At 44.6% G+C, this 17,664-nt stretch overlaps 1 protein-coding gene across 1 annotated transcript in view; it reads left to right on the top strand.

Moving 5' to 3' along the window:
* LOC122549379 (disintegrin and metalloproteinase domain-containing protein 8-like) overlaps positions 1–17,664 on the top strand; it is a 249,455-nt gene that overhangs the window by 42,012 nt on the left and 189,779 nt on the right. The window contains exon 3 of the mRNA XM_087985954.1: positions 10,920–10,996. Within this exon, the coding sequence (XP_087842080.1) occupies positions 10,920–10,996 (77 nt within the window). The remainder of the gene's footprint in view (positions 1–10,919; positions 10,997–17,664) is intronic.

Below are 17,664 nucleotides of genomic sequence, written 5' to 3'. Positions count from 1 at the left end.
GCAAGTCATGGAAAGATCACATGGGACAGTTGACAGAGCTCTTTGAGTGACTAAAAGAAGCAAAACTAGTAGTAAACTTAAAGAAAACAGAATTTGCGAAGGCAGAGGTGACTTTCTTGGGATATAATATTGATCATGGAACACTGACCCCAAGGAACACGAAGATGAAGGCTCATTGAAGAATTTCCACAATCATCTTCAAAGAAAGAGATACTTTGATTTTTGGGACTAAGTAGATTCTACTGGAAGTTTGTTCCAAATTTCAGCAGCGTTGTGGTCATGCGAACAAATTTACTAAAGGCGAACACAAATTTTGGTGGACAGAACAATGCCATGAGGCATTTGAGAATTTAATAGCAGGATTAACCAGCACACCAGTTTTAGCTTCACCATTTTATTTAAACCCTTCAAAAGTGCAGTTCATGCCAGCGATATAGGAGTTGGAGCTGTACTGCTCCTGGAGGATGATGATGGAATTAAACATCCAATTGGCTACATTTCAAATAAATGCAACACCCACCAGAAAAAAATAGTCTACACTGAGAAAGAATTATTGAGTTTGGAACTGGCTTTAATGTTTATATGACGAACAATGTGTCAGAGACCGTTGTATACACGGACCACAATCCTCTTACATACTTGGAACGATTTAAAAAGACAAAAATATGAAACTATTTCATTGGAGTCTTATCTGAAAGACTCTAAATTTATAAATTGTACATGTTGCAGGTTGTAAACATGTGATAACAGATGTGTTATCGCAGATTTAGAGGAAAATGTGTACATTAAATTGGACAGATTCCAATGTTTTATATTTATAATGTATGTGTGCAGAAATTAATATGCATTTCAATTAATTACCTATCCATTTTATTGTAGTAGGATTAAGAGTTAGAAAAAAAATGAAGCCATCTTTTCTTTATGATGATTAATTTTTTCTTAAGGGGCTAAGTGATATGAAGTTGAAGGCGTGTACTGTACCTTTATGAGAGAGTGAATGCTGTTCTGAACAGAAAGATGACAAGTACTTGTGTCATATAACTAGACACCAGTCTCAGACCGTACTGGAAAATTGAAAATATGTAACATTTGGCTGTGAAATAGATACCTGAGTTGGTTGCTGTTTTGAAAATTCAAATTTACAAGGAAGTGAGAACTGCAGATACCGGAGATCAGAGTCGAGAGTGTGGTGCCAGAAAAGCACAGCAGGTCAGGCAGCATCCGAGGAGTAGAAGAATCGATGTTTTGAGCATAAGTCCTTCTTTAGGAATGACCTTCATCCTGATGAAAGTCTTATGCCCGAAACATCAATTCTCCTGCTTCCCGGATGCTGCCTGGCCTGCTGTGCTTTTCCAATACCACATTCTCAACAACAATTCAAAGCTAACCAATCAGATTAAATTATGCCCCAGGACACTAAAACCCAATTGAGTTTGAATTTATTGTTTTGCCAACACTGAACTAATGAGACCATCTGATGTTGGGGTTATAAAAGAGGCAGGCATTTTTAAAATCAGAAAGAGCAACTGCCATCAACACAGATCCAAGAATTTAGGAAATACTCTCTATCAAAGGTACCTATTCATATGAAACATATATCTGCAGTAAAAAGAAAGAATATGATCCAGGGAGATCTTCAGCTGGAAGAAGGCAGACACTAAAGACAATAGCTGCTGTCTGTTTTTGAAATTAAGTTGATGTAATTTTATTAAGTGCTATTGGAATAAAATATTGTTTATAGAGTTAGAGGCAGGTAATAAGCAGGTAAGAGGAGGGGAGGCTTTGAGTTGTTAATACATGTTTAATTTCACTTTTAGAGTTAACAAAAATAAATTGATATTATTTTCTTGAAATGGTGGAAGTTAGAACTTCTCTGTCGCTCATATTTTAACAGACTACTAAGTGAGTTGATCTTTTCTGGGTGTTTGGTTTCACTAACAGAAAGGTTTGCCACCATGTTGTAACACAATCAACTTCTCAAAGGCAACTAAAGATGGGCAATAAATGCTGGCCAGCCAGTGACACCCACGTCCCACAAATAAATTTAAACATTTGATCTCTGATCTCTGTGGTACAAAACTGCACACTGGGTCAGAGCCCCTGTGGTTTCCAACCTCACCTCCCACAACAACCTGGGAAACAACTCATTTGGACCTGGGATTTGTCCAGTTTTAAATTCACTAAAACCTCTCATATGCCCTCTGTCAATTTACTCAAGATCCTTACAGTCACCCTTCCTGAATTTTCTACCTGTATCCTCCAAGTTAAGACAGATGTGAGGTACAAATTTAACACTCTACCAATGTACCATCGCTTCACACACAGATTGTCCTCTTAGTCACGTTCCCTTTCCACGTTTCCCTGGTCACGTTTCCCTTTCTTGTGGATATACTTGTGGAATATCTTGGGATTCTCCACAATCTTGCCAGTGTTTCTTTCATAACCCCTCTTTGCTGTTTTAATTGTTTTCTTAAAATCACCCTTGCACTTTCTAGACTCCACTCAGGTCTCTGTTATTTTGCTTTCTTTGTAACTTTTAAAAACTGCTCTTTTACTTTTAATCCAGTCCTGAATATTGATAGATATCAAGATTCTCTGTATTTGGTGCTCCGACATTTCACCCAAAAGGGAACATTTTGTCCTTTCCATGATTCCTTACGAACGCCTCCAATTGCTCTGGAGTCATGGTCATATAAATTGGCAGCACAGAGAAAGGCTCTTCAACTTTTGCTTCCATGCCATACAAAAATAAAGTTACTATTCAAATCCTATTTGAGGTGAGGTGAGAGTGACAGTGTGTGGCAGCAAGGAACCTGAGCAAAACTGGAATCAAAAGGTATGGAGGGAACACTCTCCACTGGTTGGAGTCGTACCCGGCACATAAGAAGATGATTGTGGTTGTTGGAGGGCAGTCATGTCAGCTCCAGGTAGTTAAGAAGGCATGCGAGACAATTGCTTTTATCAGTTATGATCTAGAATATTCTAGGAGAAAGTGAGGACTGCAGATGCTGGAGATCAGAGCTGAAAATGTGTTGCTGGAAAAGCGCAGTAGGTCAGGCAGCATCCAACGAGCAGGAGAATCGACGTTTCGGGTATGAGCCCTTCTTCAGGAATAGAATCATAAGAGTCATACAGCATGGAAACAGACCCTTCTGTTCAACTTGCCCATAATGATCAGACATCCCAATTTGACCTAGTCCCAACTGCCAGCATTTGGCCCATACGCCTCAAACACTTACTGTTCATATACCCATCTAGATACCTGATAAATGTTGTAATTGTACAGTCTCCATTACTTCTTCTGCCCATTCAGCCCAGTCCATACATGCACCACTCTGCGTGAAACTTATCCCTCAGATCCTTTTTAAGTCTTTCCCCTGTCACCTTGAACCTATTCCCTCTAGTTTTGGATTCATCCACCCCAAGAAAAGGATCTTGACAATTCACAGTATCTATGCTCCTCATGATTTTAAAAACCACAATAAGCTCATCCTTCAGCCTTTGACACTCCAGGGAAGGAGCGGGTGCAGAGATTCACCAGGTGTTGTCTGAGATGGACCATTTCAGTGAAGAAGAGATGTTGCATAAGCTCAGGTTGTTTTCTTTGGAGCAGAGAGGATTGATGAGAGACCTGAAAGAGGCGCATAAGAGTATCAGGACATAGACATGCTGAATGGAAAGCAACAGGTTTTCTTAGTCTAAAGGTCAATAACAAGGGGTGGCATCATTTTGAAGTGCAAGGCAAGTTTTGAGGGAATTTTGAGGAAAAGATTTTTCCTAGTGGGCAGAGAGGGTCTGGAACGCACTGCCTAGGATGGTAGTTGATGTGGGAGACCACATGTCCTTTAAAAAGTACTTCGTTGAACACTTGAAATGTCCTAACATTCAAGGGTCTGATCCTAGTGCATGAAAGTGGGACTAGTGTAGGTGGTGGTGTATTTATGGCGGGACAGACTCAATGGGCCAAAGGGTCTCTTCTCTTCTATATGATTCCATGATTTTGTCCCTTCTTCAAACTGATCTCTGTGATGGTAACAACATCATAATTCCAAATGTCAACTCATGCCCTTAACTCATTTGTCTCACTTATAATACAAGGGTATTAAAGTAGCCTTGCCTTACTCCCTTGAGACTTAACACAGCTGTACCTCTTCTGCTCATTTGCCTATTATAACGTATGCAGTGTCATTATTAAACTCTGCCTTAGCTGAAATTGCTCAAACTCCTCCCAATAACTAACAAACCATCCCATAAGAGAGTTGGTCAGTATTCTGGTTCAGGCGCAGACCACTTCCACCTCTAGAAATCTAGAAAGCCACCGGCCCAGCCACTTCTACCCTGCCAACATCACCCATGTCATCCGTTCCGCGACTTCCGTGTCCTTCGTGAGGAACCGCAACCGCTTCCGCTCCCAACATGACTTATTCCGCGCATTCTGCCACTTCTGCCCCCTACGTCAACACTGACGCAACGCATTCTGCCATATTTACCCCCGCAGCTGCCACTGTTGCAACCACCTCCGCCCCTACTGAGGCCACTCACCTGTACACCGTCGACACGCTCCCCCCCCCCATGGATCCCACTGTCAACACCCCATCCCACAGAACCCCATGGTGAGCATCACTTCCGCAAATGATGTCACCTCTGGTACTCCCACTACCGCGCCCACTCCAGTTACAATTCCACCCCCATACCCAGCCCTAGCCCTATACCAGGTCTGAGCTCCCAGCCCTACCGAGTTTTCACCATCCCCCCAGACCTTCCCCTCGCTGAGGACGAACGATCAGTCCTCAGCAAAGGCCTTACCTTCATTCTGCTCAGTCCATGCATCAACGAATTCAACTATGTTGTGACATCAAACACTTCTTCTGCTCCCTCAGCCACCAAGCTTACTCTGTCAATCAAGACTCCCATCCACCTTCCGAGGATCCCTTGGCCTGCCTCCAACACATCTCATACACCTGGACACCCTGTGCCAGTCTGTTACCGGCCCACGGCCTCATTATGTCCAACTGCCGCCGAGACCGCCTCAACATGTCCACCCCCTTCACCCACATCAACCTCTAACCCTCAAAACATGCAGCCCTCCACTCCCTCTGCTCCAACCCCAACCCCAACCTCACCATCAAACCAGCGGACAAGGGGGACGCAGTGTTAGTTTGGCATACTGATCTCTACACCGCTGAAGCCAGGCGCCAATGTGAAGACACCTCCTCCTACTGCCCCTTGACCACAACCTCACTTCCCATCACCAAACTGTCATCTCCCAGACTGTAGATAACCTCATCACCTCAGGGGGGTCTCTCACCCATAACTTTCAACCTCATAGTTCAGGAACACCGCACTTACCTCGTTGATTTTAACCTTACTGCGAATCCTCTTGCAAGGATGCCTGCCTTGAAGAAGTTATCCTCCTCTCTCTACAAGAATCTCAGGGAGTCCCTCTCCCACTGCAACTCCCAGGTCATTTCCTCTGACCTATCATCTTCATCCCCTCCCCCACTCACCCATTGTACTCGATCCTACTTTCTCCCCACCCCCACCCTCCTCTAGCTTATCCCTCCACACTTCAGGCTCACTGCCTTTATTCCTGATGAAGGGCTTTTGCCCGAAACGTCGATTTCGAAGCTCCTTGGATGCTGCCTGAACTGCTATGCTCTTCCAGCATCACTAATCCAGAATCTGGTTTCCACTATCTGCAGTCATTGTGTTTACCTACAAAAGTCTGCCTCGCCAGGCCAAGATTCTGCCTGATCAGGCTGGGAGTCCATAACGTCATATGTCCTGACCGCAGTTTTACCTGAGGTCAGAGTGTAAATTAGCTTGACCATAATCCCCAGCATGTTTGATTGCAGCTTTTAACTAGTCCCATAGCCATTTCTACTGCTCGGTTACATTTATTTTAGCATTAGAAAGGGATAGGTACATACCACAGGCAAGAGTAATAGCTTGGGGAAAGGCAATAATGATGCATTTAGGCAAGATTTCAGATGCAGAAGATGGGGAAGGAAACTGCAATTGAAATTGTTCGAGGAACAGCTACTGCATGTCCTTAATAACTATGTACTTATTAGGCAGAGAGGAATTGGTAAAGTGAAGGAACTGTGGTTTACTAAAGAAGTTGAATTTCTTGTCAAGAGGAAGAAGATTTATGTAAAGATGAGATGTGAAGGCTCAGTTAGGGCAATTGAGGATTAAAATTATCCAGGAAGGACCTAAAGAGAGAGCAAAAAAGAGCCTGGAGGTGACATGAGAAATCTTTGGCAGGTAGAATCAAGGAAAACCTTAAAGCTTTCCTTCGGTCTGTCAGGAATAAAAGAACAACGGGAGTAAGATTAGGGACAGTCAAGGACAGTAGTGAGAAGTTGTGCGCGGAGTCCGAAGAGATAGGAGAGATGTTAAATAAATATTTTTCTTGTCAGTATTCACACTGGAAAAAGACAACGTTGTCGAGAAGAATACTGAGATACAGGTTATTAAATTGGATGGGATTGTGGTTCATAAGGAGGAGGTGTCAGCAATTCTGGAAAGTGTGAAAAAAGATAAGTCCCCTGAGCTGAATGGGATTTATCCTAGAATTGTCTGGGAAGCTAGGGAGGAGATTGCAGAGTCTTTGGCTTTGATCTTTATGATGTCATTGTGTACAGGAATACTGCCAGAAGACTGGAGGATAGCAAATGTTGTCCCCTTGTTCAAGAAGGGAGTCGCGACAATTCTGGCAATTATAGATCAGTGAGCCTTACTTCATTCTGGGTAAAATGTTGGAAAGTGTTATAAGAGATAGGATTTACAAACGTCTGGAAAGGAAAAAATTGATTAGGTCCAGTCAATACGGTTTTGTGAAGGGTCGGTCGTGCCTCACAAACCTTATTGAGTTCTTTGAGAAGGTGACCAAACAGATGGAAGAGGGTAAAGTGGTTGATGTGGTGTGTATGGATTTTAGTAAAGCATTTGGTAATATTCCCCCACAGTAGGCTATTGCAGAAAATATGGAGGCATGGGATTGAGGGTGACTTAGCAGTTTGGATCAGAGGTTGGCCAGCTGAAAGAAGACAAAGGGTGGTGGTTGATAGGAAATGTTCATCCAGGAGTTCAGTTACTAGTGGTGAACTGCAAGAATCTGTTTTGGGGCCATTGCTGTTTGTCATTTTTAAAAATGACCTGGATTAGGGCCTAGAATGATGAGTCAGTAAATGTTTGGACGACACTAAAGTCGGTGGAGTTGCAGACAGTGCGGAAGATGTTGCAGGTTATCGAGGGACATAAATAAGCTGCAGAGATGGGCTGAGAGGTGACAAATGATGTTTAATGTGGAAAAATGTGAGGTGATTCACTTTGGAAGGAGTAACAGGAATGCAGAGTACTGGGCTAATGGTAAGACTCCTAGAAAATTGGGACTGTTTCTGGGGAAGTTGGGATTTCTAGAAACGAAGGTGAGTACTGTAGGTGCTGAAGATTAAAGTCAAGAGTGTGGCGCTGGAAAAGCAGAGCCGGTCAGGCAGCATCCGAGCAGCAGGAAAATTGATGTTTTGGGCAAAAGCCCTTCATCAGGAATGAGGTGGGAGCCTCAGGTGCAAAGATAAATGGGAGAGGAGTGGGGCTGGGGGGAAAGAAGCTGAGACAGCAATAGGTGGATGGAGGTGAGAGTAAAGGTGATAGGTCGGAGGGGAGGATGGTATAGATAGGTGGGAAGGAAGATGGACAGATAGCACAGGTCATGAGGACGGTGCTGAGCTGGAAGATTGGAACTGGGGTAAGGTGGTGAGGGGGAAATGAGAAAACTGGTGAAATCCACATTGATGCCCTGGGGTTGAAGGGTCCCGAGGTGGAGGATGAGACGTTCTTCCTCCAGTGATAGGGAATGGCGATGGAGGAAGCCCAGAATCTGCATGCTTTTGGCAGAGTGGGAGGGGATGTTGAATTGTTGGGCCACAGAGTGGTGAGGTTGGTTCGTGCGGGTGTCCCGGAGATATTCTCTGAAGCACTCTGGGAGTAGGCGTCTTGTCTCCCCAATGCAGAGGAGGCCACATCGAGAGCAATTGATACAGTAAATGGCATGTGTGGAAGTGCAGATGAAACTTTGATGGATGTGGAAGGCTCCTTTAGGGCCTTGGATGGAGGTGAGGGAGGAGGTGTGGGCACAGGTTTTGCAATTCCTGCAGTGGCAGGGGAAGGTGCCCGGAGGGGAGGGTGAGTTGTTGGGGGACGTGGACCTGACAAGGGAGTCGCGGAGGGAACGGTCTTTGCGGATAGTGGATTAGAGGTGGGGAGAGAAATATATCCCTGGTGGTGGGGTCCATTTGTAGGTGGCGGAAATGGCGGAGGATGATGCGCTATATATGGAGGATGGTGGGATGGAAGATGAGGACCAGTGGGTTCTGTCCTTATTGCGATTGGAGGGGTAGGGCTTAAGGGTAGAGATGTGTGGAAGTGGATGAGATGCGCTAGAGAGTATCATCAATTTGAGGCGGCTGGGTGGCTCAGTGGTTAGCACTGTTGCCTCACAGTACCGCGGTCCCAGGTTCAATTCCAGCCTCTGGCGACTGTCTGTGTGGAGTTTGCACATTCTCCCCGTGTCTGTGTGGGTTTCCTCTGGGCAGGACAGGTGAATTGGTCATGCTACTTTGCCCGTGGTGTTAGGTGCATTAGTCAGAGGGAAATGGGTCTGGGTCGGTTACTCTTCGGAGGGTTGGTGTGGACTTGTTGGGCCAAGGGGCCTATTTCCGCACTGTAGGGAATCCAATCTGTGCAACCATGTGGGAGGGGAAATTGCAGTCTTTAAAGAGGGAGACCATCTGTGTGTTCTGTGGTGTAAGTGGTCCTCCTGGGAGCAGAGGCGGAAGAATTGGAAATACGGGGTAGCATTTTTGTAGGAGGGAGATTGGGACGAGGTGTACACCAGGTAGCTGTGGGAGTCGGTGAGTTTGTAGAAAATGTCAGTGTTGAGTCAGTCAATGTTGATGGAGATGGAGAGGTCCAAGAAGGGCAGAGGGGTGTCAGAGATGGTCCAGGTGAGTTGAAGGTCAGAGTGGAATGTATTGGTGAAGTTGATGAACTGTTCAACCTTCCCGTAGGAGCACGAGCTGCCGCTAATGCAGTCATCAATGTAGCGGAGGAAAAGGTGGAGAGTGGTGCTGGTGTAGCTGTGGAAGATAGATTGTTCCATGTAGAGACAGGCATAGCTGGTGCCCATGTGGGTGCCCATGGCTACCCCTTTAGTCTGGAGAAAGTGGGAGGATTCAAAGGCGAAATTGTTATGGGTGAGGACCAGTTCAGCCAAATGAACAAGAGTGTCAGTGGAAGGATACTGGTGGAAACGTCGGGAGAGGAAGAAATGGAGAGCTTAGAGGCCCTGCTCATGGCGGATGGTGGTGTATAGGGACTGGATGTCCACGGTGAAGATGAAGCATTGGGAGCCAGGGAAACAGAAGTCTTGGAGGAGGTGGAGGGTGTGGGTGGTGTCTCGAATGTATGTAGGGAGTTCCTGGACCGAGCTATGTGGAGATGAATCCGATGGGGCGGGAACAGGCTCAGACGATAGGTTGGCCGGAGTAGAATGGCTTGTGGATCTTGGGTAGGAGATAGAACCAGGAGGAATACCCCCACCCTCCTCTAGCTTATCTCTCCACGCGTCAGGCTCTCTGCCTTTATTCCTGAGGCAGAATTTTGGCGTGGGATAGTAGGCATTGGCCTGGACTGGTGGTGTCTTGGCCCAGAGATAGGGACTTGTGGCCCAGCGTGATGGACTGTCATTGTGGCTAAGCAGAGTTTTGGCCCAGTGCGGCAGACCCTCAACTCAGCGAGGAGGATTTTTGGCCCATCATACAAGGTTGCTTCTTGGCCCAGCAATGTGGACTTTCTGCCCGGTGTGGTGAACTTTCAGCCTGGTGTGGCAGACTCTTGACCTGTCGTGCAGACTGTCAGTGGCCCAATGTGCAGATCTCTCAAGCCTAGCATAGTAGTCTTTCAGTGGTACATGACAGTCTCTTGGTCCGATTTGGCCTCAGCATGGACCTCCGATCTCAAGGTGACTCCTTGAAGTGCAGCCCCACAGTGCCAAAGCATAGTAAGATTGTAATGTTTGAAATTTCAACTTTATTTTTTATTTTGTATTTAAAAATAAGGTGGCACATGTACTATAATCACTGCAACATTTGAGTTTGACTTCCTTCTTTTTCCTATCGTGTTCTTAAGATTCGGTACTTAGGTACTTACACCTGAGATGGTGCATTGTGCGGTGGCATGATAGTTTACACGGTACACGTGACAATGAATTCAAAATCAAATCACATCAAATGTTGTGATCTGCCCTGTGAGCTGTTACTTGCAGTTTCCTGTGTTGACGAAATTTGTCTGAGTTGATTCTCAAACTATTATTTGAGTACTCTTTTCAGACAGTAGGGAGTTTCACAAACTGCAGATTCTTTCTTCTGACAAATTTGCAGTTGGAGGTCAGTAATCTCAGTGTCAGGTCATCTATGGATGACTTCTTTTTAGATTACATTACATTGTGGAAACAGGCCCTTCGGCCCAACAAGTCCACACTGACCCGCCGAAGCGCAACCCACCCATACCCCTACGTTTACCCCTTACCTAACACTACAGGCAATTTAGCATGGCCAATTCACCTGACCTGCACATCTTTGGACTGTGGGAGGAAACCGGAGCACCCGGAGGAAACCCACGCAGACACAGGGAGAACGTGCAAACTCCACACAGTCAATCACCTGAGGCGGGAATTGAACCCGGGTCTCTGGCACAGTGAGGCAGCGGTGCTAACCACTGTGCCACCATGCTGCCCAAGTACTTCTTCCAAGTACTGTCCAAAGCTCAACAGCTCTAGCTGCTTCATGAGTAAAATGGCAGTTTCAGTCAGTAAATGAGTTTGAATAACAATCCATTCATTGTGTCCTATGCAGACAAACTATCCAAAAAACCTCAGTATCTTGGTGGAGCTGGAAGGAAAGAACTTTACACTGGATCTCAGCAGCAATAAGTAAGTTACATTATTATCACAGCTCCATCACCAGTCCACTGTGTCAGTGTTACATTAGTAAGAGAGCTCTATCATCAATCCACTCAGTCAGTGTTACATTATTAACACAGCTCTATCGCCAACCCACCCATACCCCTACATTTACCCTTTACCTAGCACTACGGGCAATTTAGCATGACCAATTCACCTGACCTGCACATATTTGGACTGTGGGAGGAAACCGGAGCACCCAGAGGAAACCCACGCAGACACGGGGAGAACGTGCAAACTCCACACAGTCAGTCACCTGAGGCGGGAATTGAACCCGGGTCTCCGGCGCTGTGAGGCAGCAGTGCTAACCACTGTGCCACCGTGCCGCCCACTCTATCACCAATCCACTGTGTCAGTGTTACATTATTAATACAGCTCTATCATCAATCCACTGTGTCAGCGTTACATTATTAACACAGCTCTATCACCAATCCACTGTGTCAGTGTTACATTATTAACACAGCTTTATCACCAATCCACTGTGTCAGTGTTACATTATTAACACAGCTCTATCACCAATCCACTGTCTCAGTGTTACATTATTAACCCAGCTCCATCACCAATCCACTGTGTCAGATGTACATCATTAATAGAGACATATAAGATAATCAGAGGGTTAGATAGGTGGACAGGGAGAGCGTTTTTTCAAATATGTGGATGGCAAACACATGGGGACACAACTGTAAAGTGAGGGAGATAGGTATAAGGCAGATGTCAGAGGAAGTTTTTTTATTCAGAGAGTAGTAAGGGTATGGAATGCTTTCCCTGCAACGGGAGTAGATTTGCGAAGTGTAAGTGCATTTAAGTCTTCTTTGGACAGGCATATGGATGGTGCGATGGGCTTCAGAATAGTATGACACGGCAGCACAACATCGAGGGCCGAAGGGCCTGAACTGTGCTGTAATGTTCTATGTTCCAGAACATAGAACAATAGAAATAGAACAATACAGCACAGAACAGGCCCTTCGGCCCACGATGTTGTGCCGAACATTTGTCCTAGCTTAAGCACCTATCCAATTGCCGCTTAAAGGTCACCAATGATGCTGACTCTGCCACTCCCACAGGCAGCGCATTCCATGCCTCCACCACTCTCTGGGTAAAGGACCCGCCCCTGACATAGAACATAGAACATAGAACAATACAGCGCAGTACAGGCCCTTTGGCCCTCGATGTTGCGCCGATCCAAGCTCACCTAACCTATACTAACCCACTATCCTCCATATACCTATCCAATGCCCGCTTAAATGCCCATAAAGAGGGAGAGTCCACCACTGCTACTGGCAGGGCATTCCATGAACTTACAACTCGCTGAGTGAAGAACCTACCCCTAACTTCAGTCCTATATCTACCCCCCCTTAATTTAAAGCTATGCCCCCTTGTAATACCCGACTCCATACGCGGGAAAAGGTTCACACTGTCAACCCTATCTAACCCCCTAATCATCTTGTACACCTCAATCAAGTCACCCCTAAACCTTCTTTTCTCTAATGAAAACAGCCCCAAGTGTCTCAGTCTTTCCTCATACGATCTTCCTTCCATACCAGGCAACATCCTGGTAAACCTCCTCTGCACCCGTTCCAGTGCCTCCACATCCTTCCTATAGTATGGCGACCAAAACTGCACACAATATTCCAGATGCGGCCGCACCAGAGTCTTATACAACTGCATCATGACCTCAGGACTCCGGAACTCAATTCCTCTACCAATAAAAGCCAGTACGCCATATGCCTTCCTCACCGCACTATATACCTGGGTGGCAACTTTCAGAGATCTGTGTACATGGACACCAAGATCCCTCTGCTCATCCACACTACCAAGTATCCGACCATTAGCCCAGTACCCCATCTTTTTGTTATTCTTCCCAAAGTGAATCACCTCACACTTAGCTACATTGAATTCCATTTGCCACCTTTCTGCCCAGCTTTGCAGCTTCTCTATATCCTGCTGAAACCTGCCACATCCTTCCTCACTGTCAACAACTCCTCCGACTTTCGTATCATCCGCAAACTTGCTCACCCAACCTTCTAACCCTTCTTCCAGGTCATTTATAAAAATGACAAACAGCAATGGTCCCAAAACAGATCCTTGCGGAACACCGCTAGTGACGGCACTCCATGAAGAAACTTTGCCATCAACTACTACCCTCTGTCTTCTTCCATCCAGCCAATTCCTAATCCAAACCTCCAACTCACCCTCAATGCCATATCTCCGTATTTTCTGCAGTAGCCTACCATGGGGAACCTTATCAAACGCCTTACTAAAATCCATATATACCACATCTACCGCTTTCCCCTCATCAACCTCCTTCGTCACCTTTTCAAAGAATTCAATAAGGTTTGTGAGGCACGACCTGCCCTTCACAAAACCATGCTGACTATCCTTGATCACATTATTCCTATCCAGATGTGCATAAATCCTATCCCTTACAATTCTCTCTAAGACTTTGCCCACAACAGAAGTGAGACTCACCGGCCTATAGTTACTAGGGTTATCCCTACTCCCCTTTTTGAACAAGGGAACCACATTTGCTATCCTCCAGTCTTCTGGCACTACTCCTGTAGACAAAGAGGACATAAAAATCAAGGCCAATGGCTCTGCAATCTCCTCCCTTGCTTCCCAGAGAATCCTAGGATAAATGCCATCAGGCCCAGGGGACTTATCTATTTTCACCTTTTCCAGGATTTCCAACACCTCTTCTCTACATACCTCAAAGCCATCCATTCTACTTATTTGTGACTCAGTATTCACATCGACGACAATGCCCTGTTCCTGAGTAAATACTGAAGAAAAGTATTCATTCAGTGTCTCCCCAATCTCTTCCGCCTCCACATGCAACTTCCCACTACTATCCTTGACTGGACCTATTCCTACCCTAGTCATTCTTTTATTCCTAACATACCTATAGAAAGCCTTAGGGTTTTCCCTAATCCTACCGACTAAGGACCTTTCATGTCCCCTCCTTGCTGCTCTTAGCTCTCTCTTCAGGTCCTTCCTGGCTACCCTATACCTCTCAATCGCCACAATTGAACCTTCACGTCTCATCTTGAGATAGGCCGCCCTCTTCCATTTAACAAGGGATTCCAATTCCTTTTACCTTCTCCCCTATACCTTCCATCCTTCACCTTAAATTTATGTCCCCTTGTAACACTCTGTTGTACCCGGGGAAAAAGTCTCTGACTGTCTACTCTATCTATTCCCCTGATCATCTTATAAACCTCTATCAAGTCACCCCTCATCCTTTGCCGTTCCAATGAGAAAAGGCCTAGCACTCTCAGCCTATCCTCATACGACCTGTTCTCCATTCCAGGCAACATCCTGGTAAATCTCCTCTGCACCCTCTCCAAAGCTTCCACATCTTTCCTAAAGTGAGGTGACCAGAACTGCACACAGTACTCCAAATGTGGCCTTACCAAAGTCCTATACAGCTGCAACATCACCTCACGACTCTTGAATTCAATCCCTCTGCTAATGAACGCTAATACACCATAGGCCTTCTTACAAGCTCTATCCACCTGAGTGGCAACTTTCAAAGAGCTATGAACATAGACCCCAAGATCCCTCTGTTCCTCCACCTCACTAAGAACCCTACCGTTAACCCTGTATTCCGCATTCTTATTTGTCCTTACAAAATGGACAACCTCACACTTGACAGGGTTGAACTCCATCTGCCACTCCTCAGCCCAGCTCTGCATCATATCTAAGTCCCTTTGCAGCCGACAACAGCCCTCTCACTATCCACAACTCCACCAATCTTTGTATCGTCTGCAAATTTACTGACCTTCCCTTCGACTCCCTCTTCCAAGTCATAAATAAAAATTACAAACAGCAGAGAATCGAGAACTGATCCCTGCAAAACTCCACTTGTAACTGGGCTCCAGGCTGAATATTTAGCATCGACCACCACTCTCTGACTTCGACCGATTCGCCACTTCTCTATCCAACTGGTCAAATTTCCCACGATCCTATGCCTCCTGACTTTATGCATAAGCTTTTTTAATTGTAATGCTTGGTAAAATCAATCATTGAATCATCGAATCCCTGTAGTGTGGAAGCAGGCCATTTGGACAATCAGGTCCACCACAACTATCCCAATAGCTCCCATCTAGGCTCTCATCTTACCCTATCCCTCTATTTCCCATGGCTAATCCACCTAACTTACACATCCCTCTATGTTAACACAGTTCTATCACCAATTCACTTTGTCAGTGTTACATTATTAATCCAGCTCTGTCACCAATCCAGTGTCTGTGTTACATTATTAACCCACCTCTATCACCAATCCCGTGTCAGTTTTACATTACTATCTCAGCTCAATCACCAATCCACTGTCAGTTACATTATTAATACAGGTCTATCACCAATCCACTGTGTCAGTGTTACATTAACACAGCTCTATCACCAATCACTGTGTCAGTGTTACATTATTAACACAGCTCTATCACCAAGGCATTGTGTCTCTGTTACAATATTAAAACAGCTCTACCACCAATCCATTGCGTCAGCATTACAGTATTAAAACAGCTCTATCAACAATCCACTGTGTCAGTGTTACGTTATTAATACAGTTCCCTCATCAATCCACTGTGCCAGTGTTACCTTCTTAAAACAGCTCTATCACCAATCCACTGTGTCAGTGTAACATTATTAATACAGCTTGATCACCAATCAACTCTGTCAGTGTTACATTATTAACACAGCTCCATCACCAATCCATGGCATCAGTGTTACATTATTAATACAGCTCTATCACCAATCCACTATGTCAGTGTTACATTATTAATACAACTCTATCACCAATCCACTATGTCAGTGTTACATTATTAACACAGCTCTATCACCAATCCACTGTGTCAGTGTTACATTATTAATGCAGCTTGTCACCAATCCACTGTGACAGTGGTACATTATTCACACAGCTCTATCACCAATCCACTATGTCAGTGTTACAACATTAATACAGCGTGATAACCAATGCACTGTGTCAGTGTTACATTATAAATACAGCTCCCACACCAATCTACTGTGTCAGTGTTACATTATTAATACAGTTTCATCACCAATCCACTCTGTCAGTGTTACATTATTAACACAGCTCTATCACCAATCCACTGTGTCAGTGTTACATTATTAACACACCTCTATCACCAATGCACTGTGTCAGTGTTACATTATTAACACAGCCCCATCACCAAGCCACTGTGTCAGTGTAACATTATTATCCCAGCTCCATCACCAATCCACTGTGTCAGTGTTACATTATTAACACACCTCTATCACCAATCCACTGTGTCAGTGTTACATTATTAACACACCTCTATCACCAATGCACTGTGTCAGTGTTACATTATTAACACAGCCCCATCACCAATCCAATGTGTCAGTGTTACAATATTAATGAAGCTCTGTCACCAATCCACTGTGTCAGTGTTACATTATTAATACAGCACCATCACCAATCCACTGTGTCAGTGTTACATTATTAACACAGCTCTATCACCAATCCACTGTGTCAGTGATACATTATTAACACAGCTCTATCACCAATCCACTGTGTCAGTATTACATTATTAACACAGCTCTATCACCAATCCACTGTCTCAGTGTTACAATATAATACAGCTCTATCACCAATCCACTATGTCAGTGTTACATTATTAACACAGTTCTATCACCAATTCACTGTCAGTGTGACATTATTAATACAGCACTATCACGAATCCACTGTGTCAATGTTACATTATTAATACTGCTCTCTCACCAATCCACTGTGTTAGTGTTACATTATTAATACAGTTTCATCACCAATCCACTGTGTCAGTGTAACATTATTAACACAGCCCCATCACCAATCCAATGTGTCAGTGTTACATTATTAATGCAGCTCTGTCACCAATCCACTGTGTCAGTGTTACATTATTAACACAGTTCTATCACCAATTCACTGTCAGTGTGACATTATTAATACAGCACTATCACGAATCCACTGTGTCAATGTTACATTATTAATACTGCTCTCTCACCAATCCACTGTGTTAGTGTTACATTATTAATACAGTTTCATCACCAATCCACTGTGTCAGTGTAACATTATTAACACAGCCCCATCACCAATCCAATGTGTCAGTGTTACATTATTAATGCAGCTCTGTCACCAATCCACTGTGTCAGTGTTACATTATTAATATAGCACCATCACCAATCCACTGTGTCAGTGATACATTATTAACACAGCTCTATCACCAATCCACTGTATCAGTGTTACGTTATTAACACAGGTCAATCACCAATCCACTGTGTCAGTGTTACGGTATTAACACAGCTCTATCACCAATCCACTGTGTCAGTGATACATTATTATCCCAGCTCTATCACCAATTCACTGTATCAGTGTTACGTTATTAACACAGGTCCATTACCAATGCACTGTGTCAGTGTTACGGTATTAACACAGCTCTATCACCAATCCACTGTGTCAGTGTTACATTATTAACACAGCACTATCACCAATCTGCAGTGTCAGCGTTACATTATTAAAAGGCAGGTTCTTGTCCCACTTTCATATTGAGAATATCCTCTACTGCACTGTGTGGTACTAAAAGGAACAGTCTTCCAACACATATACCACCTGAAGTTCGGGT

This window comes from Chiloscyllium plagiosum, unplaced genomic scaffold (assembly GCF_037043375.1).
Source record: "Chiloscyllium plagiosum isolate Xiang-an unplaced genomic scaffold, Cpla_swu_hap1 HiC_scaffold_1, whole genome shotgun sequence".
Taxonomy (NCBI): Eukaryota; Metazoa; Chordata; class Chondrichthyes; order Orectolobiformes; family Hemiscylliidae; genus Chiloscyllium; species Chiloscyllium plagiosum.
This window is presented reverse-complemented; position numbering and strand designations above follow the sequence as displayed.